The sequence below is a fragment of the Eptesicus fuscus genome, chromosome 14, assembly GCF_027574615.1.
Source record: "Eptesicus fuscus isolate TK198812 chromosome 14, DD_ASM_mEF_20220401, whole genome shotgun sequence".
NCBI lineage: Eukaryota > Metazoa > Chordata > Mammalia > Chiroptera > Vespertilionidae > Eptesicus > Eptesicus fuscus.
In genome coordinates this window covers 81,147,134-81,172,798 of record NC_072486.1, presented here as the reverse complement: position 1 = coordinate 81,172,798, position 25,665 = coordinate 81,147,134, and the positions used below count along the sequence as shown (strand labels likewise).

Here is a 25,665-nt window from a genome sequence, read left to right as displayed (position 1 = left end):
GGAGGAGGAGGAGGAGGAGGAGGAGGAGGAGGAGGAGGAGGAGGAGGAGGAGAAGGAAGAGGAGGAGGAGGAGGAGGAGGAGGTGGGGGAGGAGGAGGAGGAGGGGAAGAAGAGTGGTTTTCATCTCTATTCTCTATTCACCTCTTGTTCCACCCATCATGCCTTAATTTTTGATTCTTGCATGTGCCCTGGCTGGGGATTGAACCACCAACCTTGGTGTATTGGGGGCGACACTAAACACTGCGGGACCGGCCAGGACAAGGTTTGGTAAACACTTGAGCTAGGTTCTCAGGATCTGTTTCTCCCAAATCCTGACGGGGCAGTATAACATCAGCGCCACGTGTTAAGCGTAAAATGCTTGCAGTTTTGAGTTTTACAGATTTATCTCAGGGGCCCAGAAGAGCCATCAGCTCCCATAAATTCTCTCGCTCCCAGCAGGGCAGATAAATCTCCGGCTTAATTACACTCCGCCTGCCGCCACCTTTGAGGATGTGTATCTGCTTGAAAAGTAACAGCGTGGCTCCGCCTCCGTGGAAACATGTGGCGTGTGCTTTAGGAGAAAACGCCCGTGGACACTTTATTCGCTCTATGGCGGGCCATCTTCAGTCCTCGGGCTGGATTTTTCTCCCAGTCCAACAGAGACCCGGAATCCCTTTCGCTGCGCACCGGCATGTACCTCTCGTGGGTCCAGATGAAGAGATTCCCGTGTGTTTCCAAAGGCCATGCCATGCTCTGCCCAAGCCAGGCAGCGCGGGCGGAGGCGGGCGGCTGTAGCCGTGTGCCCTGGGACGCGTGCCCCTGTGAGCACCGCGGCTGTCCGTTTAAATGTCTGCGGGAAATGGGAGGCCTCCTCTGGGACACTCACGGGAACATTCACGGGAACCTGCGCTCCACGGCCACAGCCCTTCCGGGTGCTGGACCGGTTCCCAAGCACCTCACCTTCCCAAAGGCGCTCAGGAGCGGGGGAGGGGGGCGAGGGAGGAAGGTGGGAAGGAACGAGAGGGTGGGGTGAGTTGTGGGAGGACGGGGTAGGGGTAGAGGAGGAGGAAGAAGGAGGAGGAGGGAAGAGCAGGATAGAGATGAAAACCATAAAAACCGTCCTGCCCGCTTTCCCAGGCCTGCGACCGCCTCCCAGGTGGCCTGCTCACACTGGCTCCCGAGCTGGACCCGGTCTTCCTGCCCGTGGGCCCCGAAGGTGAGCTCCTGGGACGGCTCCTGTGCTGCGGGGTCTGCCCACCCAACCTTTCAAAGCCACGCCGCTCTCAGCTTTCCTTCCCGCACACACGCTGGGCCCCCAATCATGCATTTTCAAAAACAAACATGCTTTTATCGATTTAGAGAGAGAGCGAGGAATGGAGAGGGAGAGAGAAACACCAATGTGAGAGAGAGCATTCATCAGTTGCTGCCAGGCCCCTCCCCCTCCTGCAGCTGGTGATGAAGCAACAAAGCACAGGGAGCCCGGGCAGGGCGGGGGGAGCTGGTCAGGAGGGAGGCTGCCCAGGGACAGGTGCTGGACTCGGGTGACCCCTGACCCTGTGTGGTTCCCTGGGCCCAGAGGTCCTGCAGCATCAGCACCCCTGCGGTTCTGCCCTCAATTCCTGGGAACTAAGCGCCCAGCCAGGGCTCCGCCGGGCGCGGCTCTGCAGGTTTCTCAGCGAAAGGAAAGGAAACAGCCTTACCAGTGAGGGATTTTGCTCAGGACATAGTATCCAGTGTAGGAGTGTCGGTGTATCTGAAACGGACAAGAAACAGACAAAAAAGAAGCAGTGAGACCAAGGCTGGGACCAGGGTGGCTTTCAGATCTCTGAAGGCAGGACTCCATGGCCCGCCCCCGGGGGCCGCCGGGAGCGGGAGCCGCGGGGAGCAGGCCTCTGCACTGCCTCGGGGTTAGTGGGTGCGTCCTGTTAGTCTATTTCCATCCCTCGCACACGGCTTACGGGCGGCGGAGGCTCGGTCATCTCCGCGGCCACCTGGTCTGTGATGGCGCTGGAGGCGAGGGTTTCCAGCTGCAGGAAATGCCGCCAGAGACACCCACCCACATACTCGGGGAGATTTCTGCAAATGACAGCAAACTCCACAGCGCCCCCCGCCCCAGTGCAGGGGGAGGGGCGTAGCTTCCAAAACAAAGGTGACAAAACCACCCAGTGTTTCCCAGTCCTGCGCCCCCCACCTGGGCTGCCCTCTGAACCGGCCCAGGCCTGCCCCTCCCCTCCCCCTCCTGCGCTACTTCTGAGGTGGCACCTGGGTGGGGGGTGTTCGGGACCGGCATCCTCAGCTGCCTTTCCAAGGACAGTGAGGGACCGCAGGTCGGAGAAGACAGGTCTCCTGGGAAGCGTGTGTCATAGGGGACACAACTGGGGATCAGGATCTGGGGTCGTAAGGAATTTAAGTCCAGTCCAGGTGAGAACTGATCTGAGGTCTGCCTCTGTCACACCTGCATGTTGCCTGGACCAAGGGTGGATCTCTTGGTGCTCAGGTTGTAAGTCCAGGGTGATGGCTGTGGACTGAAAAAGTCAGGACACCAACAGATGTCTTAAGTATGCAAAGTAAGGGACTATGCTATCTCTCTTTTTAAAAAATATATGTGTTTAATTGATTTTAGAGAGAGAAGGGAGAGGGAGAGAGAAACATTGATGGGACAAGGCTTCAACTACTGGGCCACACTGTTCAGGGTGACATATGTTCTCGCTCTTGGTTGAAGGCCTATTTCTTTAATTCACCCAGAATCAACTTATTCTCCGATGGTGCCATCATTCCCGAGCAAAGAGGAGACGCCTCCCTCTGCGTCACTCTTTCAGGACACTAATTGCATATCCTCTGAGAGGAGCCACTGAGAAAAAGGGAGACATCTATATCTATACAAGGCTAAGTTGACTCGCTCATGCGCAATACATATAAAGCTCTCACTGACGCCAAGCGCACATGTGTGTTTCGATCTATTATTGTTGATCGTGAATTTGGTTGACACTTCTATTATAGAGAAAGGGTGAATAGCACTATTAAAATACTTCTTCTGATTAATTTCCTTTCAATGTGCACGAATCCATGCACTGGGCCACTAGTGCTAGAATAACCTTGCCAGGGCAATGGGAAGAAGGAGATGAGCCAACTCCCCGTCTGTATTGCCAGGCAGGGAGAAGGAGAGCCTAAGTGGGTGTGATAAGAGATGAAGTGGAATAAAATATGATGAGCGAGAACCACTAACTGGCAGGGTCCAGAGAAAGATGAGAGAGTGAACAGGTAGAGACCAATGCAACCCGGGCGCTCGGCTGGCCACGTGGGGACGCTCAGGAAGGCTCCAGGAAACGCAGGCACATGGGAGCCCTGAGAGGTGGAAGGGCAGTTGGGACTGCTGCTTCTCTTACAAACGTGGGGAGCTGGAGAAGACCAGATGGTCCTCTCATTTCCCACAGGAAACGATGTAACACCCAGGCCCTCCCTCCGGAGCGGAGGGAACCAGAGGCACAAGGAAGCCGCTGTTACAGAGCCCAGGCCCCCAGGTTTCATTCCCACGGTGCTCACCCCTCCTCCCGAGGATGGAAAGGCCCGGCTCCCTGCTCCTGGCTCCCGGCTCCCGAAGGAGACTTCCCGCGAGCAGGGAGTCTCTCTGTCCTCCATGCTCTCTATGCATCTGTTTCTTTCCTTAAAATGGGACCTGAGCACTTCTGAGCAGGCAACAAGTGCTGAGAGTTGGAAGTGGGCGAGACTTGTTTTTCGAAGCCTGCGTGCTGGCAAGTTCATGGATCGGCGTTGCATAGGTTTCTTCCTGCACCATCAGCTTTCCCTTAAAAAGCGAATATGGGAGACCTGCCTCCCAGAACGCCAGTCCCAGGAGGGAAACCCCATTTCAGCAAATTTGTTTTAAGTATATCACACAAAACAGTTGATATTGGCATTCAATAACGGGGAAAGAGCCCCAGCCCAGGGCTTGTCCTGGGGTAAGTTCATGCATTTGCTTAGCTTCTTCTGTTCAGCTTCCCTTCCTTCCTCCCCTCAGTTCCACTGAACCACACTTTTAACAAGTATATATTTTTATTGATTCAGAGGAGAAGGGAGAAAGAGAGAGAGAGAGAAACATCAATGATGAGAGAGAATCATGGATCCGCTGCCTCCTGCATGCCTCCTACTGGGGATTGAGCCTGCAACCCAGGCATGTGCCCTGACTGGGAATCGAACCTGTGACTTCCTGGTTCATAGGTTGTCGCTCAACCACTGAGCCACACCGGCCAGACTGAACCATACTTCTTATTCCCAGTGGTCTTTCCTTCCTTAGCCACCAGCACACTCACCTCTCCTTCCTCTGAAATCACCTTCTCTCGTAGTTTTCCTTAATTGTTGCCCAAGTATTGGTAACTCCCACAGACCAGCTCCTCAACTGCAGACAAATACACTAGCTCTCCACCAGGCCACCTCCACCTGGCCACCCCCACCTGGCCACCCTCACCAGGCCACCTCCACCTGGCCACCTCCACCTCCACCTCCATCTGGCCACCTCCACCTCCTCACCTCCACCTCACCACCTCCACCTCCCCACCTCCACCTCCCACCTCCACCTTCCCACCTCCACCTCACCATCTTCACCTCATGCCTCGCAGGCTCCCAAACTCAACATCCTCCAAAATGAACTCTTCCATGATCGTTAAAACCTAGCTCAACATTGATATATATATATATTTTTTAATGAATCTTTATTGTTCAGATTACAATTGTTTCTCCTTTTTCCCCACATATCTCCCCACCACCCAGTTCCCACCCCCCTCTGCCCCTACCTCCCCCGCCGCTGTCCTTATCCATAGGTGTATGATTTTTGTCCAGTCTCTTCCCATACTCTCCACACAGACACCCCTTTCCCCCTGAGAATTATCAATCCACTCCTATTCTATGCCTCTGATTCTATTAAGTTCACCAGTTTATTATGTTCCTCAGATTTTTAATTCACTTGACTTTTAGATTCACTTGTTGATAGATATGTATTTGTTGTTCATAATTTTTATCTTTCTTCTTTTTCCTCTTTTTAAAGAATACCTTTCAGCATTTCATATAATACTGGTTTGGTGGTGATGAACTCCTTTAGCTTTTTCTTATCTGTGAAGCTCTTTATCTGCCCTTCAATTCTGAATGATAACTTTGCTGGGTAGAGTAGTCTTGGTTGTAGGTTCCTGCTATTCATCACTTTGAATATTTCTTGCCACTCCCGTCTGGCCTGCATGGTTTCTGTTGAGAAATTAGCTGATAATCGTATGGGAGCTCCCTTGTAGGTAACAAACTGTTTTTCTCTTGCTGCTTGTAAGATTCTCTCTTTGTCTTTTGCTCTTGGCATTTTAATTATGATGTGTCTTGGTGTGGTCCTCTTTGGATTCCTTTTGTTTGGGGTTCTGTGCGCTTCCTGGACTTGTAAGTCTATTTCTTTCATCAGGTGGGGGAAGTTTTCGTTCATTATTTCTTCAAATAGGTTTTCAGCATCTTGCTCTCTCTCTTCTTCTGGTACCCCCATAATTCTGATGTTGGTTCGCTTGAAGTTGTCCCAGAGGCATCTTACACTATCTTCAACTTTCTGAATTCTCTTCTCTTCATGCTTCTCTGGAGAAGTGTCCTTGGCCTCTTTGTATTCCAAATCTTTGAGTTGATTCTTGCAATCCTCTAGTCTGCTTTTGGGTCTCTGTATAATATTTTTTATCTCAGTCAGTGTATGTTTAATTTCTAGTTGGTCCTTTTTCATATCCTCGAGGGTCTCATTGAATTTATCGGCCTTTTCCATGAAATTCTTGAAAAACCTTATAACTGTGGTTTTGAACTCTATGTCCAGTCGCTTGTTCTCCTCCATTTCTTTGGTTTGTGATCTGTTTCCTTGCCTTCTCATATTCTCTGCTTCCCTGAGCTGGTAGGGTAGCTTTGTGTACTAGGTGTCCTATTGGTTCAACGGGTCAGCCTCCCAGTTACCTGAGGTGGACACTCTTGGTGTACCCTTGTGTACTGTGTGTCCCTCAGCAGGAGCTACAGCAAGAACTAGTTTTCTCCTCCTTTGCTTGGGCGGTTTTGGAGCAGTCTGACTGGAGCTGTAGTTAATTTTGGTTAAGCTGCCACAGAACAGGCCATTTATATGCAAAAGCCGCTGTGTGGAGCCTGGATGGGTTTGTAGAATGTGCGGGGCGGGGCCTCAGGGCGTCACTAGGCTGGGGCGTGGCCAACGGCGATGGCTGCCGTCAGCCGTCTCTGCCTTTCCTGTTTCAAGTCCCTGCGCCCTGCGCTCCAGCGCAGTAAACAATGATTGCTGGGCGCACCACTGCAAAAAAGTCACTCTCACTTTTCGATCCGATGGCCGAGAGTCCAGCCTCTCCCCGTAGGTGTCTGGGTCCCCCGAGTGTCCCCAGAAACTGGATTTCAGAGCGATCGGGAGCTTGTCTCCCTGCGGATTGAAGAAAAACCGCGCGCCCAGTCGCCCGCTGCCAGCCCGATTTGCGCGCCTCCTTACCTCAGCTCCCCAGCGTTTGTGTTCCTTTCTTTTCCTAGTTGTAAATCTTCCACTCAGCCAGCTTTCCCGTGGTTCTGGGTGGTAGACGCTCTGTCCCTTAGTTGTACCCTCAAAATTGTTGTGTGAGGCAGCAGATTAGCTGCTTAACTATGCCGCCATCTTGGTTCCTCCTCAACATTGACATTTTTATCGTAGTACCATCATCTCCTCAGTAAACTGAGCTGAAAACCTGGTTTCCTTCGACTCCGTTCCTCCTCTGCTCCAGTCGCCCATCCTCAAATAGTGCTGAGTTCACTCAAGTCCTCTCTGGCCACCACCCCTTCACCCCTCGCCTGTGCTGGACCTCAGACCATCCACCACGGCCCCACCAGGGAGAAGCTGTCGCATTCCTTTCCCAGACGCCTCGGAGGTCTCCTTCCCGTTCCCTCTGCTGCCTGTTGAATTGGAGCAGCTCCTACCACAAAGGGCCCTGCGCTATATTTTACCGCCTCTCAGAGAATTTTCCTTCTCCCAAACAGGGAGCATATCACTCAATCTCATTAGAAATGACGGCCCTGGCCCTGGCTGGTGTGGCTCAGGCGGTTGGGCGTCCTCCTGGGAACCCAGAGGTCCAGTCCTGGGCAGGGCCCATGCCCTGGTTGTGGACTTGATCGACAGGAGGGGGCACGCAGGAGGCAGCCGATGGAGGTTTCTCTCCCCCTCTCCCTTCCCCTCTAAAAATCAACAAACACATATTTTAAAAATAGTATCTGGCCACATTTTCCTTCAACTCCTCCTTTTTAACAATCATGGCAGCTCAGAAAAAAAGTCTACACTGCATCACTTCCTAGTCTCCTCTAACCCACCTCACTTCCTAGTCTCTAACCCACCTCACTTCCTAGTCTCTAACCCACCTCACTTTCTAGTCTCTAACCCACCTCACTTCCTGGTCTCCTCTAACCCACCTCACTTCCTAGTCTCCTCTAACCCACCTCACTTCCTAGTCTCCTCTAATCCACCTCACTTCCTAGTCTCCTCTAACCCACCTCACTTCCTAGTCTCCTCTAACCCATCTCACTTCCTAGTCTCTAACCCACCTCACTTCCTAGTCTCTAACCCACCTCACTTCCTAGTCTCCTCTAACCCACCTCACTTCCTAGTCTCTAACCCACCTCACTTCCTAGTCTCCTCTAACCCACCTCACTTCCTAGTCTCTAACCCACCTCACTTCCTAGTCTCCTCTAACCACCTTACTTCCTAGTCTCCACTAACCTAGCCCACTTCCTAGTCTCCTCTAACCCACCTCACTTCCTAGTCTCCTCTAACCCACCTCACTTCCTGGTCTCTAACCCACCTCACTTCCTAGTCTCCTCTAACCCACCTCACTTCCTAGTCTCCTCTAACCCACCTCACTTCCTAGTCTCCTCTAACCCACCTCACTTCCTAGTCTCTAACCCACCTCACTTCCTAGTCTCCTCTAACCCATCTCACTTCCTAGTCTCCTCTAACCCACCCCACTTCCTAGTCTCTAACCCACCTGACTTCCTAGTCTCTAACCCACTCACTTCCTAGTCTCCTCTAACCCACCTCACTTCCTATTCTCCTCTAACCCACCTCACTTCCTGGTCTCTAACCCACCTCACTTTTTAGTCTCCTCTAAGCCACCTCACTTCCTAGTCTCCTCTAACCCACCCCACTTCCTAGTCTCTAACCCACCCGACTTCCTAGTCTCTAACCCACCTCACTTCCTAGTCTCCTCTAACCACCTTACTTCCTAGTCTCCACTAACCTACCCCACTTCCTAGTCTCCTCTAACCCACCTCACTTCCTAGTCTCTAACCCATCCCACTTCCTAGTCTCCTCTAACCCACCTCACTTCCTAGTCTCCTCTAACCCACCTCACTTCCTAGTCTCCTCTAACCCACCTCACTTCCTAGTCTCTAACCCACCTCACTTCCTAGTCTCTAACCCACCTCACTTCCTAGTCTCCTCTAACCCACCTCACTTCCTAGTCTCTAACCCACCTCACTTCCTAGTCTCCTCTAACCCACCTCACTTCCTAGTCTCCTCTAACCCACCTCACTTCCTAGTCTCTAACCCACCTCACTTCCTAGTCTCTAACCCACTCACTTCCTAGTCTCCTCTAACCCACCTCACTTCCTATTCTCCTCTAACCCACCTCACTTCCTGGTCTCTAACCCACCTCACTTTTTAGTCTCCTCTAAGCCACCTCACTTCCTAGTCTCCTCTAACCCACCCCACTTCCTAGTCTCTAACCCACCTGACTTCCTAGTCTCTAACCCACCTCACTTCCTAGTCTCCTCTAACCACCTTACTTCCTAGTCTCCTCTAACCCACCTCACTTCCTAGTCTCCTCTAACCCACCTCACTGCCTAGTCTCCTCTAACCCACCTCACTTCCTAGTCTCCTCCAACCCACCTCACTTCCTAGTCTCTAACCCACCCCACTTCCTAGTCTCCTCTAACCCACCTCACTTCCTCGTCTCCTCTAACCCACCTCACTTCCTAGTTTCCTCTAACCCACTTCACTTCCTAGTCTCCTCTAACCCACTTCACTTCCTATTCTCCTCTAACCCACTCACTTCCTGGTCTCTAACCCACCTCACTGCCTAGTCTCCTCTAACCCACCTCACTTCCTGGTCTCCTCTAACCCACCTCACTTCCTATTCTCCTCTAACCCACCTCACTTCCTAGTCTCCTCTAACCCACCCCACTTCCTAGTCTCTAACCCACCTGACTTCCTAGTCTCTAACCCACCTCACTTCTTAGTCTCCTCTAACCCACCTCACTTCCTATTCTCCTCTAACCCACCTCACTTCCTGGTCTCTAACCCACCTCACTGCCTAGTCTCCTCTAACCCACCCCATTTCCTAGTCTCCTCTAACCCACCCCACTTCCTAGTCTCTAACCCACCCGACTTCCTAGTCTCTAACCCACCTCACTTCCTAGTCTCCTCTAACCACCTTACTTCCTAGTCTTCACTAACCTACCCCACTTCCTAGTCTCCTCTAACCCACCTCACTTCCTAGTCTCTAACCCATCCCACTTCCTAGTCTCCTCTAACCCACCTCACTTCCTCGTCTCCTCTAACCCACCTCACTTCCTAGTTTCCTCTAACCCACCTCACTTCCTAGTCTCCTCTAACCCACTTCACTTCCTATTCTCCTCTAACCCACTCGCTTCCTGGTCTCTAACCCACCTCACTGCCTAGTCTCCTCTAACCCACCTCACTTCCTGGTCTCCTCTAACCCACCTCACTTCCTAGTCTCTAACCCACCTCACTTCCTAGTCTCCTCTAACCCACCCCACTTCCTAGTCTCTAACCCACCTGACTTCCTAGTCTCTAACCCACCTCACTTCCTAGTCTCCTCTAACCCACCTCACTTCCGATTCTCCTCTAACCCACCTCACTTCCTGGTCTCTAACCCACCTCACTGCCTAGTCTCCTCTAACCCACCCCACTTCCTAGTCTCCTCTAACCCACCCCACTTCCTAGTCTCTAACCCATCCCACTTCCTAGTCTCCTCTAACCCACCTCACTTCCTAGTCTCCTCTAACCCACCTCACTTCCTAGTCTCCTCTAACCCACCTCACTTCCTGGTCTCTAACCCACCTCACTTCCTAGTCTCCTCTAACCCACCTCACTTCCTAGTCTCTAACCCACCTCACTTCCTAGTCTCTAACCCACCTCACTTCCTAGTCTCCTCTAACCCACCTCACTTCCTAGTCTCCTCTAACCCACCCCACTTCCTAGTCTCTAACCCACCTGACTTCCTAGTCTCTAACCCACTCACTTCCTAGTCTCCTCTAACCCACCTCACTTCCTATTCTCCTCTAACCCACCTCACTTCCTGGTCTCTAACCCACCTCACTTTTTAGTCTCCTCTAAGCCACCTCACTTCCTAGTCTCCTCTAACCCACCCCACTTCCTAGTCTCTAACCCACCTGACTTCCTAGTCTCTAACCCACCTCACTTCCTAGTCTCCTCTAACCACCTTACTTCCTAGTCTCCTCTAACCCACCTCACTTCCTAGTCTCCTCTAACCCACCTCACTGCCTAGTCTCCTCTAACCCACCTCACTTCCTAGTCTCCTCCAACCCACCTCACTTCCTAGTCTCTAACCCACCCCACTTCCTAGTCTCCTCTAACCCACCTCACTTCCTCGTCTCCTCTAACCCACCTCACTTCCTAGTTTCCTCTAACCCACCTCACTTCCTAGTCTCCTCTAACCCACTTCACTTCCTATTCTCCTCTAACCCACTCACTTCCTGGTCTCTAACCCACCTCACTGCCTAGTCTCCTCTAACCCACCTCACTTCCTGGTCTCCTCTAACCCACCTCACTTCCTATTCTCCTCTAACCCACCTCACTTCCTAGTCTCCTCTAACCCACCCCACTTCCTAGTCTCTAACCCACCTGACTTCCTAGTCTCTAACCCACCCCACTTCCTAGTCTCCTCTAACCCACCCCACTTCCTAGTCTCTAACCCACCTCACTTCCTGGTCTCCTCTAACCCACCTCACTTCCTATTCTCCTCTAACCCAGCTCACTTCCTGGTCTCTAACCCACCTCACTTCCTAGTCTCCTCTAACCCATCTCACTTTCTAGTCTCCTCTAACCCACCCCACTTCCTAGTCTCTAACCCACCTGACTTCCTAGTCTCTAACCCACCTCACTGCCTAGTCTCCTCTAACCCACCTCACTTCCTATTCTTCTCTAACCCACCTCACTTCCTGGTCTCCTCTAACCCACCTCACTTCCTATTCTCCTCTAACCCACCTCACTTCCTGGTCTCTAACCCACCTCACTGCCTAGTCTCCTCTAACCCACTCACTTCCTAGTCTCCTCTAACCCACCTCACTTCCTATTCTCTTCTAACCCACCTCACTTCCTGGTCTCTAACCCACCTCACTTTTTAGTCTCCTCTAACCCACCTCACTTCCTAGTCTCCTCTAACCCACCCCACTTCCTAGTCTCTAACCCACCTGACTTCCTAGTCTCTAACCCACCTCACTTCCTAGTCTCCTCTAACCACCTTACTTCCTAGTCTCCTCTAACCCACCTCACTGCCTAGTCTCTAACCCACCCCACTTCCTAGTCTCCTCTAACCCACCTCACTTAATAGTCTCTAACCCACCTCACTTCCTAGTCTCCTCTAACCCACCTCACTTCCTAGTCTCCTCTAACCCACCCCACTTCCTAGTCTCTAACCCACCTGACTTCCTAGTCTCTAACCCACCTCACTTCCTAGTCTCCTCTAACCACCTTACTTCCTAGTCTCCTCTAACCCACCTCACTGCCTAGTCTCTAACCCACCCCACTTCCTAGTCTCCTCTAACCCACCTCACTTAATAGTCTCTAACCCACCTCACTTCCTAGTCTCCTCTAACCCACCCCACTTCCTAGTCTCTAACCCACCTCACTTCCCAGTCTCCTCTAACCCACCTCACTTCCTAGTCTCCTCTAACCCACCTCACTTGTTAGTCTCCTCTATCCCACCTCACTTTCTAGTCTCCTCTAACCCACCCCACTTCCTAGTCTCTAACCCACCCCACTTCCTAGTCTCCAATCCACCTCACTTCCTAGTCTCTAACCCACCCCACTTCCTAGTCTCTAACCCACCTCACTTCCTATTCTCCTCTAACCCACCTCACTTCCTAGTCTCTAACCCACCCCACTTCCTAGTCTCTAACCCACCTCACTTCCTAGTCAATAACCCACCCCACTTCCTAGTCTCCTCTAACCCACCTCACTTCCTAGTCTCCTCTAACCCACCTCACTTCCTATTCTTCTCTAACCCACCTCACTTCCTGGTCTCCTCTAACCCACCTCACTTCCTATTCTCCTCTAACCCACCTCACTTCCTGGTCTCTAACCCATCTCACTGCCTAGTCTCCTCTAACCCACCTCACTTCCTATTCTCTTCTAACCCACCTCACTTCCTGGTCTCTAACCCACCTCACTTTTTAGTCTCCTCTAACCCACCTCACTTCCTAGTCTCCTCTAACCCACCCCACTTCCTAGTCTCTAACCCACCTGACTTCCTAGTCTCTAACCCACCTCACTTCCTAGTCTCCTCTAACCACCTTACTTCCTAGTCTCCTCTAACCCACCTCACTGCCTAGTCTCTAACCCACCCCACTTCCTAGTCTCCTCTAACCCACCTCACTTAATAGTCTCTAACCCACCTCACTTCCTAGTCTCCTCTAACCCACCTCACTTCCTAGTCTCCTCTAACCCACCCCACTTCCTAGTCTCTAACCCACCTGACTTCCTAGTCTCTAACCCACCTCACTTCCTAGTCTCCTCTAACCACCTTACTTCCTAGTCTCCTCTAACCCACCTCACTGCCTAGTCTCTAACCCACCCCACTTCCTAGTCTCCTCTAACCCACCTCACTTAATAGTCTCTAACCCACCTCACTTCCTAGTCTCCTCTAACCCACCTCACTTCCTAGTCTCCTCTAACCCACCCCACTTCCTAGTCTCTAACCCACCTGACTTCCTAGTCTCTAACCCACCTCACTTCCTAGTCTCCTCTAACCCACCTCACTTCCTAGTCTCCTCTAACCCACCTCACTTCCTATTCTCCTCTAACCCACCTCACTTCCTAGTCTCTAACCCACCTCACTGCCTAGTCTCCTCTAACCCACCTCAATTCCTAGTCTCCTCTAACCCACCCCACTTCCTAGTCTCTAACCCACCTCACTTCCTAGTCAATAACCCACCCCACTTCCTAGTCTCCTCTAACCCACCTCACTTCCTAGTCTCCTCTAACCCACCTCACTTCCTAGTCTCCTCTAACCCACCTCACTTCCTAGTCTCCTCTAACCCACCCCACTTCCTAGTCTCTAACCCACCTCACTTCCTAGTCTCCTCTAACCCACCTCACTTCCTGGTCTCTAACCCACCTCACTTCCTGGTCTCCTCTAACCCACCTCACTTCCTAGTCTCCTCTAACCCACCTCACTTCCTAGTCTCCTCTAACCCACCTCACTTCCTAGTCTCCTCTAACCCACCTCACTTCCTAGTCTCCTCTAACCCACCTCACTTCCTAGTCTCTAACCCACCTCACTTCCCAGTCTCCTCTAACCCACCTCACTTCCTAGTCTCCTCTAACCCACCTCACTTGTTAGTCTCCTCTATCCCACCTCATTTTCTAGTCTCCTCTAACCCACCCCACTTCCTAGTCTCTAACCCACCCCACTTCCTAGTCTCCAATCCACCTCACTTCCTAGTCTCTAACCCACCCCACTTCCTAGTCTCTAACCCACCTCACTTCCTATTCTCCTCTAACCCACCTCACTTCCTAGTCTCTAACCCACCCCACTTCCTAGTCTCTAACCCACCTCACTTCCTAGTCAATAATCCACCCCACTTCCTAGTCTCCTCTAACCCACCTCACTTCCTAGGCTCCTCTAACCCACCTCACTTCCTAGTCTCTAAGCCACCTCACTTCCTGATCTCCTCTAACCCACCTCACTTCCTGATCTCCTCTAACCCACCTCACTTCCTAGTCTCTAACCCACCTCACTTCCTAGTCTCTAAGCCACCTCACTTCCTGATCTCCTCTAACCCACCTCACTTCCTGGTCTCTAACCCACCTCACTGCCTAGTCTCCTCTAACCCACCCCACTTCCTAGTCTCTAACCCACCTGACTTCCTAGTCTCTAACCCACCTCACTTCCTAGTCTCCTCTAACCACCTTACTTCCTAGTCTCCTCTAACCCACCTCACTGCCTAGTCTCTAACCCACCCCACTTCCTAGTCTCCTCTAACCCACCTCACTTAATAGTCTCTAACCCACCTCACTTCCTAGTCTCCTCTAACCCAACTCACTTCCTAGTCTCCTCTAATCCACCCCACTTCCTAGTCTCTAAGCCACCTCACTTCCTAGTCTCTAACCCACCTCACTTCCTAGTCTCTAACCCACCTCACTTCCTAGTCTCCTCTAACCCATCTCACTTCCTAGTCTCTAACCCACCCCACTTCCTAGTCTCCTCTAACCCACCCCACTTCCTAGGCTCCTCTAAGCCACCTCACTTCCTAGTCTCTAACCCACCTCACTTCCTAGTCTCCTCTAATCCACCCCACTTCCTAGTCTCTAACCCACCTCACTTCCTAGGCTCCTCTAACCCACCCCACTTCCTAGTCTCTAAGCCACCTCACTTCCTAGTCTCCTCTAACCCACCTCACTTCCTAGTCTCCTCTAACCCACCTCACTTCCTAGTCTCCTCTAACCCACCTCACTTCCTAGTCTCTAACCCACCTCACTTCCCAGTCTCCTCTAACCCACCTCACTTCCTAGTCTCCTCTAACCCACCTCACTTGTTAGTCTCCTCTATCCCACCTCACTTTCTAGTCTCCTCTAACCCACCCCACTTCCTAGTCTCTAACCCACCCCACTTCCTAGTCTCTAACCCACCTCACTTCCTATTCTCCTCTAACCCACCTCACTTCCTAGTCTCTAACCCACCCCACTTCCTAGTCTCTAACCCACCTCACTTCCTAGTCAATAACCCACCCCACTTCCTAGTCTCCTCTAACCCACCTCACTTCCTAGTCTCCTCTAACCCACCTCACTTCCTATTCTTCTCTAACCCACCTCACTTCCTGGTCTCCTCTAACCCACCTCACTTCCTATTCTCCTCTAACCCACCTCACTTCCTGGTCTCTAACCCACCTCACTGCCTAGTCTCCTCTAACCCACTCACTTCCTATTCTCCTCTAACCCACCTCACTTCCTGGTCTCTAACCCACCTCACTGCCTAGTCTCCTCTAACCCACCCCACTTCCTAGTCTCTAACCCACCTGACTTCCTAGTCTCTAACCCACCTCACTTCCTAGTCTCCTCTAACCACCTTACTTCCTAGTCTCCTCTAACCCACCTCACTGCCTAGTCTCTAACCCACCCCACTTCCTAGTCTCCTCTAACCCACCTCACTTAATAGTCTCTAACCCACCTCACTTCCTAGTCTCCTCTAACCCACCTCACTTCCTAGTCTCCTCTAACCCACCCCACTTCCTAGTCTCTAACCCACCTGACTTCCTAGTCTCTAACCCACCTCACTTCCTAGTCTCCTCTAACCCACCTCACTTCCTAGTCTCCTCTAACCCACCTCACTTCCTATTCTCCTCTAACCCACCTCACTTCCTAGTCTCTAACCCACCTCACTGCCTAGTCTCCTCTAACCCACCTCAATTCCTAGTCTCCTCTAACCCACCCCACTTCCTAGTCTCTAACCCACCTCACTTCCTAGTCAATAACCCACCCCACTTCCTAGTCTCCTCTAACCCACCTCACTTCCTAGTCTCCTCTAACCCACCTCACTTCCTAGTCTCCTCTAACCCACCTCACTTCCTAGTCTCCTCTAACCCACCCCACTTCCTAGTCTCTAACCCACCTCACTTCCTGGTCTCCTCTAACCCACCTCACTTCCTGGTCTCTAACCCACCTCACTTCCTGGTCTCCTCTAACCCACCTCACTTCCTAGTCTCCTCTAACCCACCTCACTTCCTAGTCTCCTCTAACCCACCTCACTTCCTAGTCTCCTCTAACCCACCTCACTTCCTAGTCTCCTCTAACCCACCCCACTTCCTAGTCTCTAACCCACCTCACTTCCCAGTCTCCTCTAACCCACCTCACTTCCTAGTCTCCTCTAACCCACCTCACTTGTTAGTCTCCTCTATCCCACCTCACTTTCTAGTCTCCTCTAACCCACCCCACTTCCTAGTCTCTAACCCACCCCACTTCCTAGTCTCCAATCCACCTCACTTCCTAGTCTCTAAGCCACCTCACTTCCTGGTCTCCTCTAACCCACCTCACTTCCTAGTCTCCTCTAACCCACCTCACTTCCTAGGCTCCTCTAACCCACCTCACTTCCTGGTCTCCTCTAACCCACCTCACTTCCTAGTCTCTAACCCACCTCACTTCCTAGTCTCTAACCCACCTCACTTCCTGGTCTCCTCTAACCCACCGGGACACTCTGAAACCCGTGTGAACTCCGGCTGCCACACGCTGGCACTTCCCTTCCGCTCAGTCGTGGCCGTCCCTTCTTACCGGATCCTGTACTCTACTCAGAGGCCATGAAAGGTGTGGGAGGGTTAGGCGAGCTCAGGTCAGATCTCCGCAGCCAGGCCCAGGGCCCCGGCTGGCATGGATGATGGAAGAAGCCAGACAGGTCGTCTAGCCACTGTGCCGCCCGCTCACCTCACCCACCCAAAGTGGCATTCGATGCAAACTGTAACGGAAAAAGCATTTTAAAAAGAATGGGATCGGGTCAGTCATGGGAATGAAGGGAAGGTTAACAGGGAAAGCACAGTTCAGGCAGGAAAGGAACCTGAGATTTGGAAACCACACGGTAAACAGGAAAAGAAGGAAGTGGTCTGTGAGGCGTCGGGGTGGCGAGTGAAGACCTACGGAGAAGTGAAAGCTCCGAGGGGCTGGAAAAGGGGCCATTTCTTGACTTTACAATTGGGGCAAGTAGGGTCACCCGGCGGGCCCTCCCTCAGAGCGCCGCGGCTGCTGTGAGGAAAGGGAAGGCGGTGAGGAAAGGGAGGGCGGTGAGGAAAGGGAGGGCGGTGAGGAAAGGGAAGGCAGTGAGGAAAGGGAGGGCGATGAGGAAAGGGAGGGCGGTGAGGAAAGGGAAGGCGGCAGTGAGGAAAGGGAGGGCGGTGAGGAAAGGGAAGGCGGTGAGGAAAGGGAGGGCGGTGAGGAAAGGGAGGGCGGTGAGGAAAGGGAGGGCGGTGAGGAAAGGGAGGGCGGTGAGGAAAGGGAGGGCGGTGAGGAAAGGGAGGGCGGTGAGGAAAGGGAAGGCGGTGAGGAAAGGGAGGGCGGTGAGGACAGGGAGGGCGGTGAGGAAAGGGAAGGCGGCGAGGAAAGGGAAGGCGGCGAGGAAAGGGAAGGCGGCGAGGAAAGGGAGGGCGGCGAGGAAAGGGAAGGCGGTGAGGAAAGGGAAGGCGGTGAGGAAAGGGAGGGCGGTGAGGAAAGGGAGGGCGGAGGTGAGGAAAGGGAGGGCGGTGAGGAAAGGGAAGGCGGTGAGGAAAGGGAAGGAGGTGAGGAAAGGGAGGGCGGTGAGGAAAGGGAGGGCGGTGAGGAAAGGGAAGGCGGTGAGGAAAGGGAGGGCGGTGAGGAAAGGGAAGGCGGTGAGGAAAGGGAGGGCGGTGAGGAAAGGGAGGGTGGTGAGGAAAGGGAAGGAGGTGAGGAAAGGGAGGGCGGTGAGGAAAGGGAAGGAGGTGAGGAAAGGGAAGGAGGTGAGGAAAGGGAGGGCGGTGAGGAAAGGGAGGGCGGTGAGGAAAGGGAGGGCGGTGAGGAAAGGGAAGGAGGTGAGGAAAGGGAAGGCGGTGAGGAAAGGGAGGGCGGTGAGGAAAGGGAAGGCGGTGAGGAAAGGGAAGGCGGTGAGGAAAGGGAGGGCGGTGAGGAAAGGGAAGGCGGAGGTGAGGAAAGGGAGGGCGGTGAGGAAAGGGAAGGCGGTGAGGAAAGGGAAGGCGGTGAGGAAAGGGAGGGCGGTGAGGAAAGGGAAGGCGGAGGTGAGGAAAGGGAGGGCGGTGAGGAAAGGGAAGGCGGTGAGGAAAGGGAAGGCGGTGAGGAAAGGGAGGGCGGTGAGGAAAGGGAAGGCGGAGGTGAGGAAAGGGAGGGCGGTGAGGAAAGGGAAGGCGGTGAGGAAAGGGAGGGCGGTGAGGAAAGGGAGGGCGGAGGTGAGGAAAGGGAGGGCGGAGGTGAGGAAAGGGAAGGCGGTGAGGAAAGGGAGGGCGGTGAGGAAAGGGAGGGCGGTGAGGAAAGGGAAGGCGGTGAGGAAAGGGAAGGCGGTGAGGAAAGGGAGGGCGGTGAGGAAAGGGAAGGCGGCGGTGAGGAAAGGGAGGGCGGTGAGGAAAGGGAAGGCGGTGAGGAAAGGGAAGGCGGTGAGGAAAGGGAGGGCGGTGAGGAAAGGGAAGGCGGAGGTGAGGAAAGGGAGGGCGGTGAGGAAAGGGAAGGCGGTGAGGAAAGGGAAGGCGGTGAGGAAAGGGAGGGCGGTGAGGAAAGGGAAGGCGGAGGTGAGGAAAGGGAGGGCGGTGAGGAAAGGGAAGGCGGTGAGGAAAGGGAGGGCGGTGAGGAAAGGGAGGGCGGAGGTGAGGAAAGGGAGGGCGGAGGTGAGGAAAGGGAAGGCGGTGAGGAAAGGGAGGGCGGTGAGGAAAGGGAGGGCGGTGAGGAAAGGGAAGGCGGTGAGGAAAGGGAGGGCGGTGAGGAAAGGGAGGGCGGAGGTGAGGAAAGGGAGGGCGGAGGTGAGGAAAGGGAAGGCGGTGAGGAAAGGGAGGGCGGTGAGGAAAGGGAGGGCGGTGAGGACAGGGAAGGCGGTGAGGAAAGGGAGGGCGGTGAGGAAAGGGAGGGCGGTGAGGACAGGGAAGGCGGTGAGGAAAGGGAGGGCGGTGAGGACAGGGAAGGCGGAGGTGAGGAAAGGGAGGGCGGTGAGGACAGGGAAGGCGGTGAGGAAAGGGAGGGCGGTGAGGAAAGGGAGGGCGGTGAGGACAGGGAAGGCGGTGAGGAAAGGAGGGCGGTGAGGAAAGGGAGGGCGGTGAGGACAGGGAAGGCGGTGAGGAAAGGGAAGGCGGTGAGGACAGGGAAGGCGGAGGTGAGGAAAGGGAAGGCGGTGAGGACAGGGAAGGCGGAGGTGAGGAAAGGGAGGGCGGTGAGGAAAGGGAAGGCGGTGAGGACAGGGAAGGCGGAGGTGAGGAAAGGGAGGGCGGTGAGGAAAGGGAAGGCGGTGAGGACAGGGAAGGCGGAGGTGAGGAAAGGGAGGGCGGTGAGGAAAGGGAGGGCGGTGAGGAAAGGGAGGGCGGTGAGGAAAGGGAGGGCGGTGAGGAAAGGGAGGGCGGTGAGGAAAGGGAAGGCGGCCGGTGCTGTGACAGGGACCCAGCTGCCAGGCCCGGGAGGGCAGCGCTGGGAGCAGAGGCTCAGGAAGCGGCACCCTGTGCCTCTTGCTTCCTCAGAACCGCACTTCTGTTCTTTAAAGAACATTTTTATTGATTTCAGAGAGGAAGGGAGAGGGAGAGAGAGAAACATCAACGATGAGAGAGAATCATTGATGGCTGCCTCCTGCACGCCCCACACTGAGGATTGAGCCCGCAACCTGGGCATGTGCCCTGACCGGGAACCGAACCGTGACCTCCTGGTTCCTAGGTCAACGCTCAACCACTGAGCCCCGCCGGCCGGGCTGCTCAGAACCTTGTGAGAGCAGCCTCGCTGAGGTACAGCCGAGACGAAGCAGGGCACATCCCAAACGTGTGCCACCTGATGAGCTTGGACATGCGTGAACACCTGTGACACCAGCTCCACAGTCGGGGAGTAGACACGGCCTCTGGATTCCTCGTGTCCTGATCACCTTTGAGACGGCAACGAAGCTCAAACAACAACGTGGGAGCCCCTGCGGCCATCTGCTCCGAGGAGGAGTCATGCTGACCAGCACGTCTGACGAGGAAATAGCTTTCAGACCAAGGAGGCTAACTTTGGGCCGCGAAAGCTCTCCAACGCGGAAAGGCTGCGGCCCGGTGAAGCACGGCTGGGGCGCGTCTCCTGCGGCAGCAGGAGGATGTGGGATGGTGGGGCTGTGGCCCTCAGCGTCCGTCCCCTCGGAGAATTCCCCGCCCGCCCAGCCTCCCTCGCAGCTCGGTGTTGAGCACAGATGCCTAATCCAGGACCAATGAGTCCCAACCTCAGCAGGTCAGAACTGACAAGCGTCTGTGGCAGGAATTATTTACGTCCCTGGACACTCCTTCCTTTCCAACGTTCTTCAGAAATCTCATCTCACAGCAGTGAGACCCTGATCATCCCCCCCACCACTGATTTTTAGAGAGAGTGGACGGAAAGGGAGAGAGAGAGAGAGAAAGAGAGAGAGATGTGAGAGAGACACATCGATTGGTTGCCTCCCGAACCGGGACTGGGTATAGAACCTATAACCCAGGCATGTACCCTTGACAAGGACCCAAGACCCTTCAGTCCATGGGGCGATGCTCTAACCACTGAGCACCACCGGGCGGGTGACCCTGGTTGATTTTTTTTGTTAATCCTCACCCAAGGATATTTTTTTCCCATTGATTTTTTTAGAGAGAGTGGAAGGGAAGGGGAAGACCAAGAAAGAGAAACATCGATTAGTTGCCCCCTGCATGTGTCCTGACCTGGACTGGGGATCAAGTCAGCAACTGAGATCTGTGCCTTTGGCCGGAATTAAACCCAGGACCCTTCAGTCTGTGCTGATGCTCTATCCACTGAGCCAAACCGGCTAGGGCGGCCCTGGCTGGTTTTTAATCTCCTGTTTCATTCATGTTTCTCATTGGGCACTACCCCAGTGACCCACCTGCCGCCTAGTCGGTCCCCACTCCTCTGGCTGGTGGTCCGGTGAGTTCAAGTCCTGACGACGAAGGTGAGTGAGGATGGAAAACCTCCGGAATGAATCAGTCCTTCCTGGACAGGTGTCCCTCCCTCAGCGGAAGGGCAATCACCCCGTGTTCGAATCATTTAATTGAGAACATATGCCCACAGGCCTTGCCAAGCTCTCTGACATCAGCATGCATCAAACCCTTTGTTATAATGATTTAAAACGTTTGTCTAGAGGACGCCAAGTAACTAGGTGCAAATTGAAATATTTAGTAAAAAGTAAAGGTCTTCAGCTTCTGGGATGTAAAACGATTATTAGGAAAAGCCTCGATGTAAATGAAGTGTTCATTGTTTTCTCCGTTTGCATGAATTTGTTTTTCCTACTATAAGGAACTAACAATTTAGTCTAACAATCCAGGCAAGAGTTGAAATAGAGGAGACTTACATTGTCAGCTTCAAAGTACAGAAGTCATTTGCAATCCCTGGGATTTCTACCTCAACTCCCGTTTTCCGCCTAGAATACCCAGTTTTCCAAAAAAGTTCTTAAATTCGAGGAGCACAGCTGGTGGTTTCGTCCTGAACCTGGGCCTCTTGGAAGGTCTGACTGCTCCCCACACCTCCCCCCTCCCCCGCACGCTCCCACTCATCGCTGTTCTGGGGCCGTGGCCTGGCTCTGGGCGGAGCGCGCTTCCTGCCTCCCGTGTCCTTCACGTGAATGCCGGTCAGCGAGGAGTCTCCGGAGCGTAGCAGCTCAGTCGGCACCGCTCATCCCGGACTCGCAATGTGCTGCTTCATTCTCCTTCACAGACATCTCCCTCCAGTTGTATTATGAGCCTCGGAGTCCGAGCAGGGCTTCTTCTCTCTTCCAGGGGCAGATTGTCTATTTTGCTCACGAGTGCACACTCAGCACCCCAAACACCAGCCGCAACATGGTAGCTGCTCGATCAACAGCTGCTGAGCAGAGAATCCTTGAGCGAATAGAGCGGCGGGAGTTCTGCGCGACTGTGTCTAGTGTGGGAGGCAAAGGCCAAGACACGCTTTTGTTTTCCAAAGAGAACGTGAAAAGCAGTAACAGTTCCCGGGGAAGGCCCGGGGAGGAGAACCCACGGGTCTGTGGGCAGTAAGGGCTGGTTCCGGAAAAGCAGCATGGCCCCTGCCTTCGGTGGAGATCACCGTCCGGGCCTGCAGCGTCCGGGAGGAGCGACGCGGGGGACGAAGGCGGGGCGAGACCAGCTGAGTGTGGACTCGGTGCCAGGAAGACAAGTGTGCTCTGTGCTGAAGGTGAACAGAATGCCATGCCACGTGCTAGTGTGTGCATGAAAGCTAGCACACGTGTGCATGTGTGCATGTGCTAGTGTATGTACATGTATGTGTGAATACACTGTGTATAGACGTGCATGTGTGTGCATGTGCCTGTGTGAGTACAGTGTACATATATTTATATGCACCAACATATGAACATGCATGTATGTGCACATGTGTGTGAGCATGTACATGCATGTTTGTGGTGATGCAGGATCATTAGGAAGGCACTGCCAGGACTCGTGAGCAGAGGAGAACACGTTATGCCACAAACACAGAGAAGTAAATGCACATGAGAAGCCAATAGGACCGCTGTGTCTGGACCACAGCTGACGTGGCTACAAAGCAGCCCCTGGGAGCACGAGGCAGTGGCATTGGAGACGCCTGTCTTTCCTGAAGCCCTTGGTGTGGAGTGGTCAGAGCCACAGCCGACAGGTGGTCCTGTGAGGCTCGCCGACGGGACAGTTCCTAGTGGGGTCACTGGGCTCCCACGACCTGCTCTGTGACGCAGGCAGAGGAGCCCTCCCCTCAAACACACAGATGCAGCATCCTGGCACTTTTGAAAACAGAAAGCTGGAAGCCGGGACACCTCCAGGTGCTGAAAGGAAGGTGACATCATGACAGCAACACCGAGTTCGGGCTGAAGCCAGGGCAGCGAAGGGGTGTCGGGCCTGAACTCGGGCTCAGGTGAGGGCTGAGGAGTTAACGCCCTCACGGGGCAGGGGGGTACCTTGGGCCTCGGTGGGGTCATGAGCTGAAACTGATCTTGAAAAATCCAGCACCCACATATGAGCTAAGTTTCCTCGCAAGTGGGGCCAGAAACTGCTACCTGCCAGCCCTGAAGGGGCCACGCCGTTTGCTGCGGAGCCAGGGCTCTGGGGAGCGGGGGCTGAGGGCTCCCTCTGAGAATTTCAGCCACAGGCCATCGCCCCAATGCATCGAGAGTCCTGTCTGCACCACCAGCTGTCAGCGAGTCTCCAGAGAACTGAGCACAAGCACCATGCAGGCAAGTGAAACCGCCGGTGGCAGCAGCGAGGGCACCTGCACGCCACCTTCCTGGGTCCCTCGACGGCGAGGACCCCACGAAGCACTCTCCCTGGAGAAGAGCTCTCCACAAATAAAAGTCATAAACAATCAACCACCCGCAGGTGAGGAGAGCGGACCGGAAACACAAACCCTCCACCAAATTCTTGTAAACAACCAAAGAGCATTTCTCGACATTACAAACTGGTACCCCGGAGTGAAAACGCTAATGGGCCAGGATAGAACAGATTAAACATCATTACAGTGAAATTAATAAACCGGAATGCAGATTGGAGCGCAGTGTACACAACGCAGCATGGAACACAGAAAAGGTGCCTGCAATGATGTGAGGAGGCAATGCCCACAGAGGACATTCCAGCAAGAAGGGAAACAGACAGTGTGTTTGTGTTAAACAAACAGAATGTGGTATGAATTCGTTTAGACCGACAACATGGCTCCTCTCAGTGTGGAAGGAGCAGGACAAATAACACAAATCCATAGGCCCATTCGTCAGAGCGAGAGCGCACGGCGTGCGAGTGTAAAAGCGATCAGAGAGAGATTTCCTGCAGACAGGAAGCCAGAGTGCAGAGGAACCCCCACCCAAACAACAGAGGCTCAGAAGAGAAATGGACTGTAATCGTCAAAAACGAAGGGAAAGGAACCTGTTATGGTTGCTAAACGGTTTTCTATATGCTGATGGCCAAATGGAAAGTGGAAGGCATCTGTCACCGACCTCGCGGATCGCACCGTGGGCCAGGGCGGAGACTGGGCCAGAAGGCGTGGAGTGGGCTGTCGGCCGTGAGCAGAGAACTGATTGGCAATGCAGGTCCAGCCAAACAGTGTGTGCGAAGCAGGAAGCATCATTGTGACTCATTGCAGACGCTGAACAAGATGGAATTGGAACGAGATGACAAGGACACAGGAAATGGGTCCAGAGATGATGGAGAGAAAAGTGCAGCCAAGAATATGTGACCAATCCTTAAAAAAATGCAATACAGAGCAACGTGGAAAAAGCATGGCGTGAAGAAGAAACAAAAGACAATTTTCGGAGCCGTCAATGTTTATTGGAAACCAGGGTAATCAAGATGGTGGGCATTGTTAGAATCTTTCTTCAATGAGAAATTCGTTACTGTTATGAGACTTGACCGAGTAGTAGATCCGCAAACTCTCCAGAGCCACCTGAACCAGACCTCCGGGTCCCTCTCCAAAGCGTCCCCGCCCCTCAGCTCGCTCATTCCGGGTCCACGGTCACGGTGGTCAGTGGCGCGCGGAGGTGGTTTCACAGGGAGGCCCCGAGAGCCTGACGCACCGAGCAGCGCTTTATAGACTTGACGCCTGACAGCCACCGCGTTCCTGTCTGGCTCAGTCCCTGCTGCTGGCACGTCAGTGGCCGTCTGCGATGACAAAGGCAGGTTCCTTCGTTCTGTTGCTTGGCCACCATCACATAGATAATAGATTAGCTACAATGTTAGGTTTCCTTTTCTTCCATTTTTGAAGGTGGTAACCTATTTTTCTTCCAAGCCTCTGTTGTTGCTGATGGTGACCCTGCGTCCGATCTAACTTTGGTTCTGAGGGACAAGGACACAAAGCCCCGTAAGAAACAAAGACCCTGCGGTTGATCTCTTACCGAAGGACTTGTATGCATGCATATAAGCATAACCAATGGACGCAAGATACGGGGGGTAGGGGAGACCGGGGGAAGGTCAATGGGGGAATAAAGGAGACATATGTACTACTCTTCGTAATACTTTAAGCAATAAAATAAAATTAAAAAAAGAAATAAACAAAAGTGGAGGCTGCTTCAGCTAACAATATCTCAACTAAAGGGTGAGTGGTTAGAGCAATTAAGGTTGTTGACCGGCCTTCCTGGCTTCCTGTCAACATCTCTCTTTTAGTGAAACTGATTTGTTTCCGGCAAATATCCTTACATGATATTATTCTACAATTTCATTATAATTTTTGATATTTTACAACAGCATATTGTACATTTATCCCAAACAAACTTACAAACTAATTCTTTGAATATTTGGCAGCAATTTAAAAAGGACATGAAAGGATTTAACCCCTTCCAGGGTGTGGAAGGCCCCCTGGGGAGGCACTTGAGCACTCTATATTGGTCCCTCTTGCCCTTTTTGCCAAGAGGGGCCCTCTTCTCACCATCCAATTGTCCACAGCTGTTGCCTGAGTTTTCTGTTCATGCTGAGGTTGAAGCCTCATGGTGGCTGGTACCATGGATCTGTCTTTCGCCCAATGGCGTGAGCTGGGCCCTTCCTGGAGAAGAAACCTGGGTTCCCCAAGATACGTGATCAGTGCCGGAGCCCCGCCAGCCGGCGAGGGGATCCCAAGGCAGGTGCTGGGCATGGAGGCCATGGGGGCATAGGCTACCAAGGAGACAGAACTGAACCTCACATCACCCTGCTTGGCCCCGAAGGATGGCTGGTTAGTCAAAGACGGGTAAGATTCCTCAGGGGAGGAACAACCTAAGACAGGCACAGTCGCAGAGGGGCCACCAGGAGAGA

At 53.4% G+C, this 25,665-nt stretch overlaps 1 protein-coding gene across 1 annotated transcript in view; it reads right to left on the bottom strand.

Annotated features, from left to right (window-relative positions):
• The window catches only part of DPP6 (dipeptidyl peptidase like 6), a 490,977-nt gene that overhangs the window by 136,635 nt on the left and 328,677 nt on the right, over positions 1–25,665 (bottom strand). Inside the window, exon 6 of the mRNA XM_054726673.1 lies at positions 1,680–1,732. Within this exon, the coding sequence (XP_054582648.1) occupies positions 1,680–1,732 (53 nt within the window). The remainder of the gene's footprint in view (positions 1–1,679; positions 1,733–25,665) is intronic.